General features: G+C 46.1%; 1 protein-coding gene across 10 annotated transcripts; it reads right to left on the bottom strand.

Moving 5' to 3' along the window:
- Positions 1-105: 105 nt before the first annotated feature.
- Positions 106-24,382, bottom strand: Lig3 (DNA ligase 3). Of its 10 annotated transcripts, none has more exons than XM_031351664.1 (21): positions 24,233-24,381; positions 22,367-22,470; positions 21,689-22,242; positions 19,210-19,353; positions 16,749-16,946; positions 15,738-15,889; positions 14,941-15,107; positions 14,753-14,830; positions 14,026-14,194; positions 12,455-12,610; positions 10,136-10,267; positions 9,532-9,611; positions 8,689-8,776; positions 8,356-8,433; positions 7,992-8,115; positions 6,619-6,761; positions 6,221-6,295; positions 5,685-5,831; positions 4,466-4,670; positions 3,854-3,975; positions 106-2,904 (listed from the first exon to the last, which is right to left on the bottom strand). In XM_031351664.1, exons 3-21 carry the CDS (start codon positions 22,236-22,238, stop codon positions 2,671-2,673), a joined length of 3,042 nt encoding a protein of 1,013 aa, XP_031207524.1. In that variant the 5' UTR covers positions 22,239-22,242; positions 22,367-22,470; positions 24,233-24,381; the 3' UTR covers positions 106-2,670. The 10 variants fall into 10 exon arrangements, with proteins under 10 accessions (XP_031207524.1, XP_031207527.1, XP_031207521.1 ...); XM_031351667.1 differs by having other exon boundaries at positions 3,854-3,936; positions 16,749-16,949; positions 24,233-24,380; XM_031351661.1 differs by having other exon boundaries at positions 16,749-16,949; positions 24,233-24,379.

Below are 24,382 nucleotides of genomic sequence, written 5' to 3'. Positions count from 1 at the left end.
ATTGTTAAACCAAATGAAAGTTGGAACCCATTCCAGTTAACACCTCAGGTAGAAAACCTGATTTTTTTTTTTTAAATACCCGAGCCCCCTTTTTGTTCTTCACGGATCCTTGGTCTTAATTACTGTTGAAACATCTAATCCTTCCAATTATTCTGTGGATTTTGCTGATTGCGCCAAGATTTCAGTTGAGACTTAGTTTTCAAAGATGCCGTTTCATAGATTGGAATAGCTGGTTCTAAACTAATAAGCTATAAAGTAATTAATAGTCTGTGTTGTACAAATTTGTCAAGATCTCTTGGATGGAAATGTGTAGCTCCAAGTGGCTTACATTAAGATTTTCTCACCTGGGTATTAAAAAACATACCCGAATGTGTATTTTTTTTTTTGTTACAGAGCTCTGCTTTATAATTTTGTAATAAAGTTTAAATACAGATGCCTGTCCCATCTGGTATTGGGGGGGTAGATAATGCCAGAGGCTTCCAAAGATCTTGCAAATGCAGGCACACAGCAGGCCACATGCAGAACATTGCTCTTCAGAGATGTATCCTACTGATGGAGGTGCCTGGCCACCTAGTCTTCCTAGTCTTGGTTAAAGTAGCCCTACTCTGTGTTGTGACTTGCCCAAGATCACAAGAGTACATTGGAAAAATTGTGGAACAGTGGAGCTAAGTGTAAGAATGAGTCTCAAGAGCAAATGGGAAGCACCATGTGAAGTTATTTACAGTCCCACTGTAGACGGGGCCTTCAAGAGCTAAGTGGAAAGTAAGTTTTTAAGTTACCCTGAAAGTATGGCTCAAAGGTTGGCACAGAGCAGACTACAGAATAAGCACAGGCCTGTACCCACCCACCTGACCAGGTGTCTGAGGGGAGGGGAGTGTATCACCTCTAGAACTGGATGAAAGGATTCTAACCTATCTCAGGCTGGACCTGTTGAGCATCCAGTAATGGACAATGCCTGTCATCAACTGGCACTATGTAAACAAAGGCCACAGAGGGCATGTTTCCAGCCTTGGGAGGGGTTTCAGGTGATGGTGCTTAGGGTTGCGTGGAAAGACAGAAGAAGATACAAAGGTCTACATAGTTTACCCTGACAGTGAGTTGGAGTAAATACATAGTAAGGCATTAAAGGGACAGGGCTGAACTTTTGGCCCTGTGTGATGGGAAAGAGTAGTCTTTGATGCTCTACCAAGCTGCTTGGTCCAAGGAAGGCAAGTATTCCAAGCTTGAGGCTAGAATAAAGTGTTTCGCTTACTAGAGTGAATGTTGCATACTCTGCCCTCATCAGAGCATCTACACCCATGTCTTAAACAGCAGGTGAAAGACACAGCCAGAGAAGTAAGCGACCTCCTAGTGGGATATTACTTTAGGAGTTCCATGGGGTGGTGGATCTGCATCTTAGAGGCTCACATAAGTGTTTATAAGGTTCCATCATAGTAACCTAGCTCACAGGAGGTGGAGAGGTAAGCATGCTGAGTTGATAAGGACAGGGAGCTGATCTTCAATTGGTGGCACAGCATGGACAAGAAAGCCAGTCTCTCACAGTTCCTGGTGAAGCCCATGTTTAGACTCAAATGTGAACTTTTAACATGTGAAGTGGTAAGCTAGGCCTCCTCCTGGACAACCTCTGTACCAGGATGTGCGCTGCATGCCTTAAACGGGGTGTCTGAGATTAGTGGCAGCTGCCCAGTGATTCAGCAACAGTGACTCTTGAACTATTCCTATTCCTCTTGAACTGATGCTCAGATGATGTGTGATGTCACTGGTAAACAGACCATTTGAAGTTGTCTTGAAATATTCATGGTTTTCCCCAGTTCAGTCACATTTCAAGGTCTTGATAATCAGATGAGGCTAGTTTAGGACACTTCCACTGTATCCCTTGTGTGCAGTTATACCCTTCAAGTGCATCTGCCACACATGACACAGGAGCCAGCCTGGGTAAACAAGGTGTACAGATTTCCCCAGCTCTGGACCTGTGCTCCTCAGAGTAGTCAGACTAGTGGACAGGTTCACCTTCAAGGAGCCTGTCTCCAAGGAGGCCGCTTTGCTGTGGATGTCCACCTCTCCCTCCAGGCATTGACCTGGAAACTATAATCATCAGATACCACTTTGTTCTTTCACGTGAGGGTTGAACCAGGCATAATAAAGGTTTTGCCACATACAAGAAGCGTTTGAGAACAGTTTAAATACAGCTTTTAAGATGCACATGGAAGTGAGGCGCACAAGAAGTAGATTCTGCTCAGCCTCCATTCCTTAGTCACTGAGGAGAACTGTAGGTGGAACCAGTGGGGGGAAAGGATGCATGTTCTTGTTTAAAATCTTTCTCCAGGTTAGCCTTGAACTTCTGATCCCCATGACTTCTTCATGCCTAGCTTAAGATTTCTTATTTGTAATTCATTGTAGTTCATTGGCAGAGTGCTGTGCATAGCATGAATAAGGGTCTGACTTGGTTATCAGACAACTAATAAAAAAGACAAAACTAGCACCCAGATCTGAAAGTTCCAGTTAAACTGCTGTGTCCACAGCAGCTAACTCCTGATCCACAAGAGACCATGAAGAGTCCAAGGGTGTAAGAAGGTAGGCTGCTTGGCGTAGAGGCCCCTACTCTTCAGGCTGAGCCTCGTGTGGTGGTAGAGTGGGCAGGAGGACAGCCCAAGGAGAAAAAACAAAGTCCTAGCAGGGAGCTATCAGCCTCCGTTTCCGGATACATCCCCAAATCCACTCTGAGGAGACCAACTGGGCATCAGTGTTCTTTTCCCTGTTACCTAGCACATGTGTGGCTGAGGCCGTGTCAAATTCCTGTACCAGGTCTCCGTCAAATGCCACAAAGTAGCGTTTCAGCCTTTTGAAGTCTGGTGTAGAAGGTGGCAAGTAGAGCCGTACCCCAGTGAAGACATCCAACAGCACCTGCAAACAGAGTGGTTCATCCAGAGTAAGCCCTAGCCTGGGTACAAGTGGGACTTCACCTGCCTGATTACAGGACAGCTAGGGATGCCTGGAGAAGACATTGCTATCCCCTCCTCCAGTCATTCAAACTGACCCTGGTCTGACAGTTCTTCCTGACTCAAGAAAAAAGTCAAAAGTGGTGGGCTCTAACATCTGAGATCTAGGTAAATTGTTTCTCCAGAGCCACCCAGTGCAAAATACTTGGAATATCAGTTTGTTCTGCACAGCTGCCTAGTAAAGAGGGCCCAGGAGTCTTGCTCATCAGTGTGGGTGAGTGCAAGGGCTTCAAGGAGGGCAGAGGTGGGAGTGGCTTCTATTGAGAACTGGGCACAGGCCCCGAGATATCAACTTTTGTACATCTGCTTGGGCATGAGTGCAATCTGTTAGTCATGGCTAGAAGCCACCCAGGGTACTATACACTAGCCAGTAGCAGGACTCAGGACCTGCTGCCAGACCAGGGACTAACAAAAGGGAGAATAGGCTCCTTAGCTGGGAGTTGTCTGCCACAGCAGACTCCCTCTCCTTGCTGGGTAGACCTGTTCCGAGAGAGGACACAAATGTGCTGTACCCCACCGCCAGAGTGGGCTTCGTTCTTTAATGTGAACTGCAACAACACTGGTAGCTGGGTGGGCTCGCAGCCTCTCCTGCTAGGCCGGCTCTATCTCCTGCCTGTCCGCATAGCTCTCCTTCCTCTTTGCTGGCTTGCCCGCCGCCTCTGCAAGGCAACAAAAGGGCACAGGGTGGAGTCGTAGGACTGCTCACCTGCCCAGAACAGGAAGGGAAGGGGCTCCAGGAGTCTTCCCCCAAAATCAATACGGACAGCTTGTCACATTCACACACAGGAGCCTGGATCTCTAGACCCTGCTGGGCCAAGCTGGCCTGTGTCCAGCAGTGCTGTTCTTACCCTCACCTTTGTCAGGCATGGGGTATCATCAGTAGCTTTCCTCTTCGTTCCTACTTTGACTGGAGAAGACTTCACAGCCAGCTTCTCTCCTGGTTTCACAGGGGAAGACTTTGGAGTCAGTTTGTTGTCTGCAGGAAAGCAGAAGTCAGGTATGTATACGGCACTAGGTCTGATCCCTAGCAGTGCACAAACTGGGACATGCCTCTAATCCAGCGCTAAGGAGGTGGAGACAGAGGACTCAGAAGCTCAGGGCCATTCTGAACTACATAGTGAGTTAAAGGCCAGTCTGGTGTAGAAAAACCCTGTCTCAAAACCACAAAACCAAGAAGGAAGAGGGAAAGGGAACAGCCCTGTAAGTGGAGAGAGCAAGGCTAAGGGGATCCTTTAGCTTCAAGGTCAGACTGACTGTTCCTGGGTAGTCCTCTGTCATCCAGGTTTGCTAAGTAGATAAAGGGGGCCTGGTAGACCAGTTTCTGGGCCCTAGCTAGTCACGTGCTAGGAACACACTGCTGTAGGGGACACCCAGTCACAGGACGTCAGAGTTGAAGTGTATGTCTATGGCCTACCATCTTTGGCCTCCCCATAGCCCTCCCCATCATCTCAGGCCTCCTCACTTACCACCTCTGCTACTGGGGTTATTGAGCTTCTGTTCGGTCTTCTTGGCACTAGAGGACTTACTGGAGGGGCCCTTGGGGCCCTTGTGGGCCACAGCAGACCCAGCAGTGCCTTCATTTTCACCACTGCTGCCTCCAGTAGTGGAGCTCCCCTCATCTCCAGCTACCACAGCAAAGTCTGCCTTGTCTTTGGACAGCTGGTACAGTTCCTAGGAAGTAAGGGGAAGGTGGGGGTGGGGAGTTGGGTGCTGTCACTCACTGACCTTCCTGACCTGTGTCTGGGATGAGTGCTTCCTGGCACATATAGCTAAGGAACAAAGTAAGGCCCTGTGCCCTGGAACATGAATAATTTGGGTATAAGCTACTTTCTGTGGCAAAAGTTTTTTAATTCTTCACTGGCTTAAACTTAAGGTCTCCCTGTCTCAGGCTCTCTGGTGCTTAGATTATAGGCTCAGATGAACCAGGTTTTTGTTGTTGTTTTGAGGCAGAGTCTCACTCTATCTAGCCTGGAATTCACCAAGTAGATCAGGCTGGCTTTGAGAAACTTGAGTCTGTCTCCTGAGTGCTAGAATTCTCAAGGTGTACAATAGTACATTCTGCCTAAATCCTGGTTTTCTTAAAAAAAAAAAAAAAGCTGGGTGGTGGTGGCACACGCCTTTAATCCCAGCACTTGGGAGGCAGAGGCAGGTGGATTTCTGAGTTTTGAGGCCAGCCTGGTCTACAAAGTGAGTTCCAGGACAGCCAGGGCTATGCAGAGAAACCCTGTCACGAAAGCAAAACAAAACAAAAAAAAGGTGTATGCCTGTCTGTGCACCATGTAAATGTGTAAATGCCTGGTGCCTACAGAGGCCAGAAGAGGGCACTGGAACCCTGGGAACTGAAACTATAGACAGTTGTGAGCTGTGGTGAGTGCTGGGAATCAAACAGGAGTCCTCTGGAAGAGCAGCCCAAGCTCTAACCGCTGAGCTGTCTCTCCAGTCCTTAAACCTCAGTTCTTAATTAGTAAAGTAGGAGTGTGGTCTGAGGCAACTCCTAAATTGTGTGAGGAAGTTATAGGCTCTTCAGGGGACCAGAAGAAGGGGAGCTAGGAGGAACTGCTCTCCTTGTGATGTCCCTATGGAATGGAGATAATAAGCCAAATGGCATGTGAATAGGCTAGATGCCCAACACTCCAAGAGCAAGATAGTGGATTGATGACACTTAGAAAGCCAAGAGGCTGGCACCTTGAGTTGGGGGAGGTTAGTGGCAGATTTCCAGTCCTTATCGTCCCGGATTCGGGTGCATCGAGGAAATCGGATGGAGATCCCATCAGCAGTGTGCGCCTCAGATCTGGAGAATTCTGCCCCTGTGATCTCCCACACAGCAGCTTTCTGTCAGAAATAAAACAGGTGGATTATCACTGGCCAAGAAGGAAGAGTCTCCAGCAGACAGAAACAAGTGTCATTGAAAGCACAGACGTTCTCTGTCAGCCAGGAGGCCTGTGTGCCAGTTATGCCTTCTCTTGAAACCTGTCTGCTTAAGCAGGGCCTGGTTTGGTTTAGTTCTAGAACAGGCCTCTTTTATAAATGGAAAGGAATTTGCTTCCCCTTCACTAAGGACAAGTCCTCAGAGTCTGCTGGTTAGCCCTGTGCCTGTCATTTGGCTGAATATCCAAGTCCCATCCTGGGTGGACCTTAGCAAAGCTGGACTAACTTCTGTGGACTGCAGAACTACAAACTACTACTGGGATGGGGGGTCACAAAGCATCAGGTGATGATACCTTTGGGTCTGGGACAATGAAGTCGGGATAATAGATCTTGTTGATCTTCAGCCAGCTGGGTATCTTGCTAGGATCCTGAAGAAGAAAAGATACTGTTTTGGGCTCCTGTCATGATGGAGAAAGGTTTAAACCCTGTCTTTGGTAATAAGACTGAAATGACTTAGCTAAAAAGGATGACCTCTCACCCCAAGCGATCTTCCCTCTTCAGAGAGGTTGTGGCCCATCTTCTATAAGATAGGCTCTCTGAGATTTAAAAGCCTAATCCTGCTTCTATGGCCAAGAAGTAAACTCCTTTCTGAATTAAGAATCAGGACTTGCAGAGCTCAGTCCTCCAAGCACAGCCTGTTTCAGGGAGGATTACTTGTCCAGGGTCAGGGTCAACCAGGTGCCTTCCTCACCTTGCTGATCTTCACCATATCTAGCTCTTTCTGCAGGCGGGCAAGGGTGGCATCATCATGACCTCCAGCACATTTTGTGACAGTGCACCACTTCTGGCTGTCAGGGTCATAGCAGCCCATGAGGAAGATGGACATCATTCCGCCTAGGAGTGGGACATGAATTGAGTGTGGGCTAGAAGGAACCACCTCTGCCAGGACCACGATAGACTGCTTAGAGAAGAATGAGCCAAGGCCTTACCATCAAGAGTGTTTGAGTAATCACACTCAACTTACTGGGCTCCATGGAACTGGACAGAACATGACACATAGCAGACACAACCTGACAAATTGCCTAAGTGTTTCTCAGACCTCAGCTTTCTCCCCAATCAAGAAAGATTTTGTTGAGCTGGAGAGACGGCTCAGTGGTTAAGAGCACTGATTGTTCTTCCAGAGGTCCTCAGTTCAATTTCCACCAACCACATGGTGGCTCACAACCATCTGTAATGAGATCCAATTCCCTCTTTTGGTGTGTCTGAAGGCAGCAACAGTATGCTCATATACATGAAAAGAATAAATACATATAAAAGAAGAAACAGATTTTTTTCTGAGAAGGAAGCTGTTAAGGCCCTGAGACAGTTGCTAGTTGAGCTTTCTTGTGTCAGGACTGCAAAAAGGTTATTCTTGACCAATTTTTTTTTTGTTTTGTTTTTCAACACAGGGTTTCTCTGTGTAGCCCTGGCTGTCCTGGAACTCATTCTGTAGACCAGGCTGGCCTTGAACTCAGAAATCCACCTGCCTCTGCCTCCCAAGTGCTGGGATTAAAGGCGTGTGCCACCACTGCCCGGCTCTTGACCAACTTCTTTTAATTATTATTATTTTTCCTTACTTTCTTTTTCTTTTGTCTTTTTTTTTTGTTTTGTTTTGGTTTTTTTTTTTTTTTTTTTTTTTTTTTTTTTTTTTTTTTTTTTTTTGATATTTTTCCTTTTTTTGTTGTTGTTTTTGGAGTATTTTTCCTATTAAAACATTTTTGTCATTTTTTCTGAGTGTGGACTTTTGTGCAGCCAGTCATAATCCAGTCATCATAAATGCTACAGAGTGCATGTGGGTGGGGGGTCAGATGACAACTTGTAGGAGTTTTCTTCTTTTACAAGTAGATACTAGTGATCAATTTAGCTCTGAAGGCTTGAGGCAGGGCTTTAAATCCACTGAGCTCTCACCAGCTCTTCTTACTCAACTTCTGGGTGTGAGAGTGAAGCTCCCAGATGTCTGTCTGCTGTGACCAGGGCCTTAGATCCCAGGTTCAAGGAAGCCATGACTGGCAGATCAAGCTAGTAAGAAGGCCAATGTGTATGTCTTCTGATAGAGTACCATCACAGGGACCAAACACCACTAACCTTTGCTCCCTTGCCCATAGAAGGCCCCAAGAACCACCAGATCAGCAGTATCGGCCATGGCCCCCTCGTTCAAATAATCTTTCTTAACTTTCAGCCAGTGCCGCTTCCCAGGCTCATATGTACCCTGATGGGACATAAAAATAGATCACAGATAATGGAAACTCAATAGAGGTGAGGTCCATCTTTTTACCACTATGGACCGATCTCAGTGTCAAGGCACTACAGGACATACAAAGCCATTTTCAGATCCAGGATCAGCCTGCCCCAGCCGAGTGAGAAAGACTCCTACACAGCTCTCCCTCTCTCCCACAGCAACACCTCTGTCACCTCTAGCAGGAAAAGACAGGTGTAGTAGCTATCTTACCTTCACATCCTTTAGCACCAACCCTTCCAAGCCCTCTCGGATCACCCGGTTTATCATGTCAGCCAGGTCTGAAGCTTTCTGAAGGACGGTAGGAAAAATGTACAGGCTCATGTAAGAACAGACCATTCATTTCTATACAGTAGTGTGTACAACTAGGAGCTGCTGTGCCTTTGAGAGGCAGGCTGCAGACAATTAGGCAACATGGCAACTGCCAATGGCAAGCTTTTTAGCACCCCACAGAGGACATCTAAGGGTCATCCCCTCACACCCCTTGGGGTTCTCTGGTCTGGTTTCAAACCATCAGATCCCTGCCTAGGACAGGACTTCACTTACTGTAACTTGCTTCATTTCTGAGAACATAATCCGGTTACGGATTTCAACCATATTGTCATGAAGAAACTTCCGTCGCTCACAGAGAGGCCTAAGGGAAACAGCAGAGCTGAGGTAAAGAGAGAGGTAAGGTTCTTGCTTCTCTCCCACTCCTAGCAGGAACTCTGAAACAGGATAGGACCCAGTGATAGGACTGTTGCTTCAGGAGAAGGACAGCTATGGATCCAAGCTCCCACATGAACAGTTGTGCGGTCAATGGGTGTAAGGACTCTAGCAACACTGGAGATAAACAACCATAAGTTGTAGCCCACAGCCAGTTTACAGCTGTGCTTTCTACTTTACTGAGCCAAGAAAACAGCCTCTAGCTAAGACTACATGTTCTGTCCCACTTGAACAATGTTACAACTCTTGTGCTATCCCTAACCTCCAGGCTGGCACAGGCCTCGGGACCCTACCCCATCAATAATCATTAATAACCATGGGTGTAGCTATAGAAATAGGATCAGGGAGAATCCTGAGTGCATAAAGGACAAGTATCAGCTGTGTAGGTCCAAGCTTTCGGATGTAGCTCACTCTAGACAGCAGTTCCCCTGGGTGTTTACCCACAGCATCCCCTAGAAGCTCACAGATACAATGCAAAAATGTTAGCCCCATCCCTTTTTCCTAACTGAAGCCTCTATCCAACCCAGATAAATTCCCAGTGAAATTAAGAATCTTGGGAGCCAGGGAGTATAATCCGAAGGTTGATTATATGTTTAATACATGTTTGGCCCTGGATTTCATCCCCAGTACTTCAAAAAATGAAAAAAAAAAATTCCAAACATGTCAAAATGCAAATTAACTTACCTGTCCATCAAGCTGACATCATTAAAGTAGATACAATCAAAAACAAACAGGCAGACATTAGCATCCTGGAAAGCAGCTTTCTGCAGAGAAAATGAGGCAGGAAGCACAGGAGGGCACGGAATCAGAGGAGTAGCAGTCCACTTCAGAAGCCCTTGTAGACAGTCCTGCCAGTGCTCTGCAGGGCCACAGAGCACTCCATAGATGGTGCTCACTAAACTTTAGATCCCAAGTGTTTCCCAAAGGCCCAAATGTTAAGGCTTGCTCCCATGGATGGTGAAGTAGGGGAGGGACCAAGTCATTAGCTCCTAAAGGGGTCGTGGGACTGGCCCCTTCCTCTCGTTATGCTTCTTAGCTCATGATAGAAATGTCTTTGCTGTACCACGTTTAGTGATCTAAAGCTATGGGCCCCTGTATCTATGACTGTAACCTCTAGAAACATAATCTTTCCCCTTTATAGAAAGGTTACCTCTGGTATTTTGTTACAGTGATAAAAGAACACATGCTCAACAGAAACCAACTCAAGTCTCAGTTGGTTCTAATCTCCCCTCTACCCCTCTGTCAGACTGACAGCACAGTTTTTGCACACAGGACTCTTAGTGTATACCTTGTGCACTCCCAGAGTCCCAAAGGGCAGTGGTTTGCCTGTGTTGTTGTCAATCAGGAGCACCTCGGAATCCAGGATCATGCTTTGACCCCCAGGAAAAGCTTTGGGAATATAGTCCTTGAAGTGGGCCACCTACAAGTACAAAGGCAGCTTTGGCAAGGGTGTCTTGGCAGTAAGACCTAAAACTAAGCCACAGTGATCAAGGCTCAGGCAAAACAGCACAGAGAACCTTGCACAGAGAACACCCAAGCGATGAGTGAAATGAACAACTAGGTTGTGTCAGTCTCCCAAAGACTATCAGGCTATCTGCTTTATTACCTCTGTCTACATCCAGAAAATGGTCAGCCCACTGAGTCATTTTCTATGGGCTATATAGAAGGCTTGGAGGAAAAGGAAGAAACAGTGAGTCAGTCAGGAAGGACCTGAAGGTAGACAAATATGGGAGGGAAGGAAAAGAGGAAAGATAGGCAGGTGGGGACTAGTGTCCATTCACAGGATTGGTGTTATCAGGCTGAGGACTGGGATGAGGAAACAGATGGGTTGCAGGGCAGAAAAATAAAGCCCTGGGAAGAGCAAGGAATGAGAACAGGCTTTCACCTAGATGGGAACTCTGAAGCCCCTGCTGTCTTCAGAGTATAAGCACTGGGACGGGATTCTGCCTAACAAGAGCCAGAGCCCTAATTTCTGATACTCAGTGGGAGAAGTCCCACTACAATTTCAGGTATTTCCAGACAAAGGGTACCAGCAGTGGGGTCCGGAGAGTCTCTGCTGAGAACAGCTGAGTCACTGCCTAGGGTGTGTAACAGGATGAGGAAAGACCTGACTGACCATCCTTACTTCCTTCCATCCCCAATCCAGCCCTTTAAGAACCAACAGACATGCATGGACTGATGATATAGTAAGCCCTGATTCAATCCACAGGATTTGAAAAAGTAAAGAAAGCATATTCTGGAAAGCTGTGTTCAAATGTTGCTGGGTCACAAGAGGGACTGTCTTACATCATCCTTATCACAGCTGATCACATCCTCATCAGCTTCTAGCACACCTGGAACAAGAACCTCATTCAAAGGTCCACGAAAGACTACTGCTCAGCTCTCTTGCTCAACACATAAAACAAGTGGCCCAGCCACCAAGTCTCTACTGGATCACACAATACATCCTCCAATATACAGACTCTGAGAAACCGAGTCAGAACCAGAGAAGAAGTGGGCAGCAAAGCCAGGAATTCCATTTACTAAGAGGTGCCGGGCAGTGGTGGCACACGCCTCTAATGCCAGCACTTGGGAGACAGAGGCAAGAAGATTTCTGAGTTCGAGGCCAGCCTGGTCTACAGAGTGAGTTCCAGGACAGCCAGGGCTACACAGAGAAACCTTGTCTCAAAAACAAACAAACAAACAAACAAACAACCAAAAACAAAAAAACAAAAAAACAAAAAAAGAAAAGAAATGGAGTGCAGCACACCTTCCATCCCAGCACTTAGGAGACAACCCTGAATGCAGATCTCTGTAAGTTCAAAGCTACCCTGGTCCACATAATAAGTACTAGGACAGCCAAGGATATACAGTGATGCCCTATCTATATTATCATCATCATCATCATCATCAAGAAAAAAAGCAGAAACTGCTTTCCACTGATAGCCAGGGCTATATAGAGAAACCCTATCTCAAAAAAACCAATAATTAAAAAAAAAAAAAAAAAAAAAAGAAACCATTTACTCAGAGGTACTGGAGCCAGATATCCCAGCTGCTTCTCTTCCACAGACCTCACAGGACTGGCCCTGGAAGCTGAGAAGGGCTGAGGAACGAGGCTCTTAATTCCCATCAGTGCTGAGTAGGGCAGGGATCAGGATCCTAGACAGCCCCATAATACTGTGCACTTATCAAACTCCAAGCTCCATGAAGGTCAGAATTTTTATCTATTGTTTGTACTTTTTATGTCCACTAGCTACCACAGTGCACAATATTTGAGAAATACTTGTTGAGTAAACTAATGAATGATAATCCAACATTTCCTTATATAAGAACCCTAATGTAGCCCAGAAGGAGCACAGGGGACAGGGACACACCCAAGATTTTCACTGAGCTGTCTGCACTGCATTGTCTCAGGAAGCTCTTTCCTACCTGACTAACCCATGTCTGGGCTCACTGGCTGTCCCAGCTAAGCAGCCTTTCATTACTAGAAGAGTGCAGGAATAAATTCTCTCCATTCACTTACAGAAAAACCAAATCTCTTCCTGTGAAACACAGCCTGAAAGGCCCTGCAGTTCAACCTGGGAATTTTGAGAGGTAGGGAGGAGATGTCCTGCTGCAAGGGTATTACCTTGTGAGGGAGGACAGGCTTCAGACTGCGGCTGAAGTAGCTGAAGTGGTCCCCCTTCTTATGCACCTGGACCCGCTCACCATCGTACTTGATCTCAGAGAACATGCCATTAGGACACTTTTTCATTGCATATTCGATGGACTTGCAGGCCTCGGCCTTGGAAAGGAGAAAGCAAATGTTAGAACCCTTCAACAAGGGCTCCTCAGCAGGGTCTGGGGCTGGGATTGTCAGGACGGAACTGGTTCTGGCACTGACTCAGGACAGACTGCTGAAGGGGTGATGTATTGCAAAGGGTTGGACAATGCTGTATTCTGATAATAAAGTCATTAGCTGATATCCTGAGCTACATAGCAAAATTGTCTCAAATATAAAAAACAAAAATACTCATCACCAAAGTTGGTTTAACAGTTTACATTCTGAAAAAGATAAATGCTATCCATTCTAGAGTAAAATTCTTCTGAAGTACCATTTACTTTTTTCAGTACTATAGGCTCTTACCAGGCACCTGGCTTATTAAGCACACCAGCTATTACAGTGTGATGATGGAGGTAAGAGTGGAGAGGGCCAGTAACAGTGGGGCTGGCAGGATGACTAGAACCAGAGACTGACAGGACACCCAGACCTAGAGCCCACTCACTTACATACTGGCACCAGCCAGACTCAAACAGTAACTATCACTTTGGGGGTTCTTGACAGGACATAAAACAACATCATCTCATCTTTGAGATGATCCCTTAGAGGACAAGTACTGAATGAGAAACCTGAAGGTCAGGGAGGTTATGCGCTTACTTAAGGTCAGGCAGCCAGTGAACAGCCAGACTCAAGCCTGTGAGCTAAAGCACTAAGCATGCACCCCATACCATTCTTCAGACAAGGCTGTGGAAAGGACTCTAGGAAGGACTCCCACAAAAGCCAGTAAAGCCTCTATTCCAGGTGAGGGAAGAGGCTCCGACCCTGGCATGGAGATCATACCATTTTAGCAAGCTAATCTATATTTCTGGTAGCAAAAGAACTCTTTCCTATTCCAAACACAGAAACCTATTCCAAACATACTAAACCTAAACAAGGATTTAGTATAACAAGATAGCTTTAAAAAAAAAAAAAAGTTCCCTGCATAGCCCTGGAAAGCCCAAGGAGACTTATAGCAAGCAGCAGAGCAGCAGGTGTTGACTCTGCTCCACATAACACCAGAAGGAACAGCTATCCCCACTAAAGATCCAGCAACCAGCTATGTACTGGCGTGAATACTCCTACAGCTTCTTTTCCCTGTCACAGGAAGCCTGTTGCCATCTCTGAGCTACCCTGCAGGAGGTCACAGCCCTGTGTTCAAGTGTGATGCTAAGCTCCTTGGTCCCACGTGCCACTCCCATCAGGGACAGTAAAGTGCAAGAGGCCAGACTCAGGTTGTACTAGATCACCTACCTTCTTCTGAACCTTCACTTCCTGGCCCAGTATGGCTCTGCTCACTTCCACTCTTCCCTGGCAACCTACCAGAGCTCTTGCCTTCATCCCTTTCAGATGCCAGCAACTTAAAGAGACATGGATGAGAGGGACAAGGCAGTGTTCCTCACCAGCATGGGCTGCACAGGAGTCATCAGTGAGGCCTGGACACTCAGAGCCCGTCGCCGGCCTGGGTCCTTCTCCACTTCCTGCTCATTGTGAAGGACCCGCTCCACCACATCATGCAGGTTGCGCGATGCTTTGAAGGCTTCATAAGCATTGGGGTCAAGGGCATCTAACCTGTCAAAGAGAACAGGAGCAAGGAAACACACCTCTCCAACTGACATCACAGCTTAGGGCACCAGTCTGTCAGACAGATGTGGGGAAGTAGCCTTGTTCCATCCTTTAACCTGAAGATGTGACTAACCTACAGCAGTAGGCCCATGGAGCCACAGATAGTTATGAATGTAACCCAACACAAAATTTATTTATAACACTTTTTTTGGTAACTTGAATGAACAGTTCTTGAGCATCAATTTTGTAGATTTTGCTATGTCAATAGGTTGGAAATCAAAGCTAGCACAGGAAAAGACAAAACAGAAAATTCAGGATTTTGAGACCGCATGCCTTACATGGTACAGCCTTGGCAAGAAGCCCATTCCAGACTTTCAGTTGTAGTAGCTTTGTGTTAAAGATAGTTATCTCCACTTTGCTTGTGAGAAAATGGATGTGGAAGTGAGTTAGGGTCCAGAAGAAGTAATAATGAGGGTTCAAATCTGTAGCAGGACTCCCCAGTCTTGAGAGTAGCCGGGAACAGGGCATCGGCAGTCTGGCTATAAGAGTGGCTGTGGCACTTACACGTGTTTTGCGCCCGCGTTCATCTTCAGATCGTGTTTGATCAGCCGGATAACGCACTTAAGGTCATTGGCTGTACACCTGAAAAGATAAGGCATATTCAGCTTTATCTCTCAAGGACTTTGATCCCCCAAACCTCCCTTCCCAAGCCCATGCCCGTGGGGGTCTGCTTTCCATGGGGCCATTCTCACCTAGAGGCAATGTCTTGTAGGGCCTGCTGCTGCTCATCCTCTTTGGTGAGCTTGGAGAGGTGCAGGAGGAATGCATCCACTTCCTGGATGGTGAGGAGGCTTTTGGCAGCTGGGGGAAAAGACTTGCTCTGCTCAAAGAAGACTCTGATCGTCTCTGACACGTCACCCTGTCTCCAAAAACCAAAACGCCACTGCTGCAACCCCAGGGAGCTTGGGACGAATGCCAAGTCAAGAGTTCCAGCACAGTGTTTGTCCCTAAAACATTCTTCTTGGGAACTCTCTCCCAGCCAGTTCTTAGGAGGGCCCATCTATTCACCCACTTGCTTTAGCTGAGCAGAGGCACAGCACTAATCTAAGACTGAGCCAATCTGATTCCTGTTTAAGAATCTGCACAAAAAGACATGGTCTGTCCTTAGTAGATGTTTGGGTAAAAACTTTCCATGGTATCAAGGCTAGAGTCACGAACAAACCGAAGATGAATAGAAAGTCCAAAGAAAGAAAGGGAAAGCAAGCAAGCAAAAAAAGCCCAGCACGGTCCCAGGATAGACAAAGGAAGCCTCAAGCCCTGCCTTTCAGACAAGGCCTTTGTGGCTTGGCAGTGCTATGTTTTCAGTTATCAGACTTACGAAAGGAACAGTCGTACCTTCACACCTGGCTTCCCAGCCTAACAGAGTCTTGTTCACTAAGTTTCAGTTTCCTACACCAGTATGTGCTCAGTTATTTTTTAAAGTGGCTATGGGAAGGCTATCCTGGCGAATTCCCACCTAGGTTATGACCTCCCTACACCCGCCTCTGACCTGTTCTAGGTCCCGGGCCATATCATCTGGGTTGCAGTTAAAAATTCGGCTAAAAAGTTTCACAATCTGCTTATCATTTAAGTTGTAAACACTCTTGATGACACCAGGCAGCAGCAGCTTCACTGTTAGGTACACATCACCGTGGAAGCCATCTGAAAACAAAGGAGAGGAACTCCCATTAAGAAATGGAGATGTCAAGCCGGGTGGTGGAGGCACACGCCTTTAACCCCAGCACTTGAGAGGCAGAGGCAGGTGGATTTCTGAGTTCGAGGCCAGCCTGGTCTACAGAGTGAGTTCCAGGACAGCCAAGGCAACACAGAGAAACCCTGTCTCAAAACAGCAGCAACAACAACATCAAACAAAAAAACAAAAAAAGAAAAGAAATGGAGTGCTGCACGCCTTCCATCCCAGCACTCAGGAGACAACCCTGAATGCAGATCTCTGTGAGTTCAAAGCTACCCTGGTCCACATAATAAGTACTAGGACAGCCAAGGATATACAGTGATGCCCTATCTAAATCAACATCATCATCATCACCACCACCACCATCACCATCATCATCATCAGGAAGAAAAAAAGCAGACTGCTTTCCACAGCTCCATGCACGTGTAACTGTCTCACCTTTACTCCACAGTCTCCCAATGGGCAAAGCAACGACTTTCATGTTGTGATGAAATAAGAGATAATGAATGACAATGTGCTAGATCCATGAAAAGAAACAGCCAGGGCATTCTACTCAACACTAGGCATGTGGTTCGTCTAATCACATATGCTAGTGGGACATTTCTCTCTTATGTGAAATGTGATGGGCTCTTCTGCAGAGGAAGAAAACGGCCAAGCACCCAAGCAGAACTGGCCATATAACATGCAGGGCCTGGTGATAACTCCAGCTATGGGATCCCATTTCAAGATGATCAAGAATTACACGATTCAAGTGTCTTTGCACATCAAGCTTGCCATGGCTCTGAGCTTTTCCGAGGAAAAGCACGTTCAGTATATGTACAGTCCTACCTCCTGTGGAGCCTTTCTGCAAGAAGTTGTGGATGATCTGGGTCTTGGTGTTATAGCTAGGATTTTCAGCCACCGTGGCGCATAGCTTCCGGAACTCTCGTAACAGACAATCTTTGTGCTTAGGGTCACATTTCCTTGTGGACAGACTCGTCCTAGGAGCAGGGCTTGGAGGGGCTTGCTCAGGGTTGTTGGGTTTGGCTGCTAGTGAGAGAAACAACACAGATGATTAATTTTTCTTTTGGGGGGAAACACAAAAAGGAAGAAGAACACTAAAACTTTGCCGGGGGCTTATATGTCATTTTATGCAAGGTCCTCAAAGAGTCACTGGAAGTCCTGCATCCATGTATCAGGTACAAATATGGAGGCCAAGGAATCAGTACAAATACCACTGCATGAAGACTGCACTGAGAAGCACCCGTACATTGAGTACCACTTGTAGGAGCAAAAGCTGCTTTCATGCCACAAGCCATCAAGTGGATCTCAGAGCAATTGCCATTCTGACTCCACAAAGGCTGGGATGAGCCAGAGAGAAGAAACCAAAGAACCTGTAAAACTGAAATGACTGCCTTTGTGGACTGTCAGTGCCACTGCAAACCTGGTGGTTACAGAGTTCACTGTCCTCTTACTGATGAGACCAAGGCCTGAGAGCAGACAGCTTTCAAGACCACCTACCTCCTTGGAAGAAGGAAGACAGGGATGCCAGCAAAAGTCAGGGCCCACCAGTGTGCCCCAGCTCATCTTTTCTTATTGTCAAAATAAAAGGTACCTTTGTTTATATCCGAGGGAAACCTCAGTGATTCTCACCTCTTTGTGACCATTTTCAAGAGCAAGGCAAGTTGTTCTATCACGGAGCTGCTGACTAAGACTTCTTGTTTGGGTTTGTAAACTGTAAGTCTGTCATCATCTCTGACCTGGAATATGATCTGGGGTGGAGATCTTTCCAGAGCATTGGTATTTAGCCAGGTTCATGAAGGAGAACACCCTGTTCTTCTTGACTCTTCTAAACTCCATGCACAAGATCAAGGCCTCTCCCTGGACCATGCCATCTTTAGTGTCACCTGGATTCTTCTGTATCCCTATCACTGGTCCACTACCAAGCACAAACTGGAGTTTTCACACAATAAAATCTGCAAGAGATGGCAGCACATGCCTGTACTTCTAACACCCAGGAAGCAGAGACAGTAGGATCTTACTTTCAGAACAGGCTGGACAAGAAAACCTCTCCTATATTTTTGGGTTGGGAGTATCCTTTAATGGGTGAGCCATTTCTCCAGCCCAAGACTGTCTCTTAAACAAAACAAACTGTGCATGTATGCATGTGTGTATGATAAAACTTCTACAGGAGGCATCATTTCTGTAATGTTATTTCCCATAGTCTTCTGACAGGACTAATGTCTTGATTCACTGACAAAGCCGTAGATACTCAGATAAATGAAGACTTGCTCAAAGCACCAAGCTGTCAAGCATAGACCAAACCTCAACTCTCCTGACTTCACATTTAGGCTTCTTGGAATCTCCAGACTGCTCAAGTCCAAAGGTTTCATTTTGTTATTTTCTTCAATTGAGCCAGCCATAAGAATTGTTTATCTCAAACAATAAAGGGTAAATAACACACTACTACTGGGACAAACAGACACCAATGTAATATTAGTTCCACTGCCAGCCTAAACTTCAGTCCATTCACAGAATGAGCCTGAGAGTAACAGAAAAGCACCTCCTTAGGTTAAGTGAGGAACAAAGTCCCTAGGTCAATGCTTTCTCCTACCCACAGCCAATAAACGACCCTCTCAAGTCCTCTATGCACCCTATAGCAAGACTTCACTGATTCCATGTCCACAAACAGTAGTTTGTTATACTACAGAAGCAACTTACTTACGTATGTGCATGATAACAAGTCACTGTTTATCTTGCCAAGACTTAGGCAAGAGATAGGAGATGGACTCTGAATCCAGAGCCCATTAAATCCCAAGTCCTTCTGCTTTATCACTGGGCCCTACTATCTCCCAATAGAACACAACAAACCCTCCATTCAGAGTTTCCTCTGGCTCTAAGCTCATACGGCTCGACTTTAGGAATATATGGGCACAGAATATCAAGAGAAGTCAAAGGAAAACGTCTTATGCATGATCTCGCCTCAGTTCAGGCAAGTTTAGGCAAACAATTTCTCAGAGTTCTGTCATTTAAAATATGAGAGGAGCAGGTTAGAAAAAAAATCTTTTTGACCCAGGTAATAACTTTCAGTGGAAGAAGTCTTGATAAACCAACATGTTCCTGCTATGGCAGAGATTAAAGTACACAAAGAAATGCTATCCAAGTGGAACACCGAATTTTTTAGTCATGGCCGGATTGCCCAGACAGAAGCCAGTTATGGACACTTGGTAAAGCAGTATTTTCACTGAGCCAGAGACTTAGATACCAAACAGAGAGCCTTAACAGGGAAAGTCACCTTAACACATCTTACCTGAAAAGCCAGAGAATTTCCGGGGATTGGTACTGGTAATAAATGAAGCACCTTTCACTGGAGATGTCACCTGGCCAGTGGTTGTCAGCTTAGCCTGGACAGCAGCTTTCTTCTTAGGTGTGGCAACTGCCTTAGAAGACAGGTCTACAGGACCCACAAAGAACAAAAGTACCCTTCAGACAAAGACTGCCAACAAAGCTTCTGGAGATTTATCAACAGTTTTCAAATCCTTGTTTGGTAAGTTTTTATGGTATTATGACCCCAGGCTGCCTAGTCTTTTTGAGTAGAGGGAGGAGTTAAAAGGTCAGAGAGAAGGAAACAAAATAAAACAAACAAGTATACATCTATTAGTAACTTGAATTTTCACCAAATTGCCTACCTTTTATCCAATATATAAGAATTAGTACAGATTGGGAGAAACCAATAATGGCTTTTTATTAAGATTTTTATTTTATGTGCATAGGTGTTTTGCCTGCACATACATTTGGGTATACGTGTGTGCCTGGTACCCAGGGAGGCCAGAAAAGGGTGTTGGATCCCTTGGGATTAGAATTGTAGATTGTTGTAAGCTGCCATGGGGGTACTGGGAATTGAACCCAGGTCCTCTAGAAAAGCCACCTTTGCTCTTAACTGCTGAGCCATCCCTCCAGCCCCAGTGATCACATTTTGATAGATAAAACTTGGACCTAGCTCTGTAGAATAGCCTCAAAATAAAGGAACAACAAAGTAAAACAGAGAAAGCAGAGTCTGTTTGGCAAAGGTAGGGAAATATGAGTGCTCACTGCACTTCCTTCCTAGTGAGATGCCAGTCAGTATGAAGACCAAGAATAATAATACAGGCCTATCTTCAGAGCCACATCCTTTAGCTCTATTACTTTAGAGTCTGAGAGTCCTCAACTATACATATAAAAGTGAGCGCGCATGTATGTTAGACATATGAATATATGTATGTGATTGTGTATATGTGCATGCTTACTGCTCTAGTTGTCTGTTCCAAGGACTTAGAATCAAAGATATGCTATGATGATGAGACATACAACATCCAGATTTTAGTTTCTAAAATTGTTTTCCCATTAATGGGAATCCAGACTCCTTAGAGGAATGGCTGCCTCCAAGGCTAGGGAAGGACAGACACAGAAGGTCAAGAGCATCCTCTTAGACCTAATGCTTAAGTACTTGTAGATGTGTTTCAGACAGGGTCTTGCTAGCCTTGAACTCACCCTGAATGCCCAAGATTGCAGGTTCATACCACCACTTCACCTAGCTAGAACTCTCAAAGAAAAGAATGTTCCTGCTAGGTGTAGTTGGAAAACACGTGCAGTTTCAGACTTGAGAGGCTGATGCAGAAAAAACTGAGAGTTTAATGTCCAACTTAAAAGTCTGGAGGGGTGGGGGAGATAGAGAGAGCAAGCAAGTGCGAACAAGCAAACTAGGCTATACAGGATACAGAAACCAGCCTAAAGGGTGTGCAAGCTGGCCAAATATGGGGCAAATAAGTACCAAACTGAGTATAGCATTGAACTGTAAGTTTCTGAGAAAAAGTAGTAATCTACTCGTTCATAAAGTTAACAAGGTGACATCTAGAAGGTTGGTGGTGGTTGATTATTTGAAAATATCAATATCTAAAAGAAAGACCATGGAGTACCAGGCTTTGTAACACAAGCCTGTAATCTTAAGTCCTGAGGAGACAAGACAGGAAGATTGCTCCAAGTCTGAGGCCAGTCCAAGGTATATGGCATAGCAAGAACACATCTCAAACAAAACAAAACAAAACAAAACAAAACAACCTCTGGAAATGCTGCAGAGTAAAGGAGGCCAAAGAGACATGACAATTAAATGTAATACCCAGTCTGATCCTAGACCTGACCCTACAATGGAGGAAAATGTACTACTAAATTATAGCCTTCAGTCAACTGACAGAACAGTATACAGATAAGGTTATTGAGGCTGACAGGTAAACTATGATCTCAGAAAAAAAGATCCTATTTTTAAAAAAAGGTTTATTTATTATTATATGTAAGTACACTGTTGCTGACTTCAGACATGCCAGAAGAGGTTGTCAGATCTCATTACAGATGGTTGTGAGCCACCATGTGGTTGCTGGGATTTGAACTCAGGACCTTCAGAAGAGCAATTGGTGCTCTTAACCACTGAGACATCTCTCCAGCCCAAGATCCTATTTTTTAAAGATACACACTGGGTACCTCCGGGGCCTGGAGATACAACTTTCTCTGAATGGCTCAATAAAAACTAAGCCTGATATGAAAGAGAGAATGAGCACATAAACAGAAATGGTAAAGCAAACTGACTGTTATCAAGAAGGAAATCTGTGTAGAAAACCTGAGTGTTCTTGTAACTATTCTGTGAATTTAAAATTATGTACAAGGAGGATACACAGAGAAAGAAATCTCCTAGACTCCAGTCTCCTGGCACCCTATCCTATCAGTACCAGCAAGCTGAGAGCAGGTTCTCTCCTCACCTGCAATGTGCTGGCTTATCTGGTCCTTTTCATTATCTTCCAGCTCTTCCCAGCCTTCCAGCTCTGTGAGGTCTTCAATTTTTTTTGTGGTGGCCCGTGCCCGTTCTAGTTTCTCAAACATGCACTTAATGTGGTACCACTCTTTCATATCACCCCCAGACTCTGAGAAAGGGTTGGGTACCACTTTGCCAATGCGGCATACGCCCTTTACAATCTTCTCCTTGCATTTCTTGCAGCCAGCTGTGCCCCGCTTGGCATAGTCCACACAGAACCGCTGTTCCGCCATCTCACAAGGGCCAGTACAGAGTCCCACATGCGACCCTGGCCAGAAAATGAGGTGGGTGGCACGTGGTCTTAGATGACCTCTCTGGAAAGAAAGGACAGACTTTCTTCTCTGGAGGAGGCAGCTCCCCCAAAGCAGATTTGTTTCCGACCACTGGCTGAACTGTCTTATGGCGGCCCTGCGATTATGTTCTGGGAACAGGCACAGTTCTTTTCTGCCAAGGGCACAAAGGTTTCTCGGGAAGAGGATCTTGAAAGCCAAAGTCATATAGCTGCATAAAAGGGTGGAAACAGACAGACAGACATGAAGAATACAGGCTTCCAATTTCTCAATGGTTAGAATCTCATACAGAGCACATGATTAACCAGACACTTCCCAATGCATTAAATATTTACCAGTTTCAAAAGGAGCGTGCCACACCAACATTGTAGAGACTGATTGTAAAGGTACTCATAATGGATGATGACCTTTAAATACTACCAAAATACTGAAGCTTTGTCTTAAAAAAAAAAAAAAGAAAAATTACATTATGTTTATGATGTTTCTCTGTGAAATACAACACATGAGACACTTGCAGAAAACAATTAAGCCACTATAACAATTTTGGGATTTCAGAAGAAGGCCCCCATTGAGAGGCAACTAACCAGAGTCTATAATCAGATTAACTGCTAAGTAAGGTTTTGAACTCAAAACCTTACTTAGCCATTTATCAGCTGTGTGACTTCTGTTACCTCTCTTCTCCTACTTCATCTATAAACGCAGCTCACAGTGGTACCTAATTCAAGGAGTAGTTGTTCTAAGAGTAAAAGTCCTTAGAAACAGAATAAGCAATTCCCTTGCTTAATTTGGCAACCTGAATCAGGGAAGGTTGAAATAACTGGACTGTAAGAATCTAAGCAAGTGATGAACCAATTCATAGGGAAAATGATTATTCCTACCCCTTTCTTATATTTGTAATTATTTAAGTGGCTTTACAATTTTAATTTCCAGTTTACTGGAAACTATTTTTAGTCCCCACTCTGCTGTGAACTAAAATTGATACTGTGTCAGAATAGCAAGAAGGCTGAGAGAGCAAAGCACAGCAGGTGTACTATTGAAGAAGGGGTTGGAGGCCAAGCCTACCCACCTACAGGGGGGCGGGAAGGTGGGGTAGATACCAGGTGACTTGGTTTCCTCCAACAAGGCCGACCCTAGCCAGCCACCTTAGCTGGCTATCCTCCTCCCACCTCCAGTCCTGGGATTATAGGTGTGAGCCACCAAGTATGACTTCAGTTTATTTTCTATTATTTCTTTTTCGTTTTTTGAGACAGGATCTTTCTATGTAGCCCTGGCTGTCGGGGAAGTCACTATGTAGAGCAGGGATTAAAGGCGTGTGCTACCACACCCGGCCCCAGTTTTATTTAAAAAACAAAACAAAACAAACAAAACCAGAACTAAGAGCTAGTTATGGCGGTTCTCGCTTGTAATATCACTCAGAAGGCAAAGACAGAAGGATTGTTGTGCGTTCAAAGCTAGACAGTCTGGTTTACTTGGTAAATTTCTGTCTGGCCAGGGGTACATAGTCAAGACCATCTCAAAAGGAAAAGAAACAAAAAAACCCTAAAGATTAGTATTTACTTCACGGAATGGTTAGGAAAACTACAACGAGTACGAGGGCAAGCCGGAGTGGGTGGAGTTCTGAAGTCCCTGAGGATGTGGACCAAACTTGTGTATTTGACAATGTTCCACTTGGGGGAGGGGAGGTCCCTAACTGGCCGACTCAGTAGGTCACACAAGCCCTAACGGTGAGGAATAAGAGAGGCGAGTGAAGGCCGGCAGGGCTGGAGAGGAGCTCGGGGCGAGTAGGAGTTCAACTTTTCGCAGAATAGGGTGGGTAGGGTGTCGTATCGCCCATCCCGGGATACGACAATTAAATACAAGAGGAGACCAGCGCCGGGACCCGGAACCCGAAGAGCAGGCAGCACGCCGCTCTGCCCATAGGGTGTGCGGGCGAGCCGCGGTCGCGCAACAAGGCGGGGGGAAGGGACCAGCGGCGGATCGGCTCCGACCCTCTGAGGATGCCCACTCCCTCATCCGGCCCTTCCCAGTGCCCGCCTGGGGTCCCGGGGGCCGCGGGCCTCCCGTGGGGCCGCCACGTCACGGAGGGTGTGCCCCCAGGCTGAGCGGCGGGCGGGGGAGGAGCCACCGCCACTCCAGCCACGCCGCGCTGGGCCACGGCCCTCCCCACAGAGCGCATCGCGGCCCGCCGCACCGTCCCTCACCTGCCTTCTCCGCTGCCCTGGCTCTGGCGCTCCGCGCCGGCCACCGGACCAGAAGCCCACAAGGCCACGGGCCTCGCACGAGGACTAGACCGCCTGTCTCTTTAAATACGGGTCCTTGAGCCGGAGGCAGTGCGCAGGCGTAGTAACAGA

This window comes from Mastomys coucha, unplaced genomic scaffold, assembly GCF_008632895.1.
Source record: "Mastomys coucha isolate ucsf_1 unplaced genomic scaffold, UCSF_Mcou_1 pScaffold5, whole genome shotgun sequence".
Taxonomy (NCBI): domain Eukaryota; kingdom Metazoa; phylum Chordata; class Mammalia; order Rodentia; family Muridae; genus Mastomys; species Mastomys coucha.
Note: the sequence above shows the minus strand (reverse complement) of the source record. Positions and strands in the feature narration are given on the sequence as shown.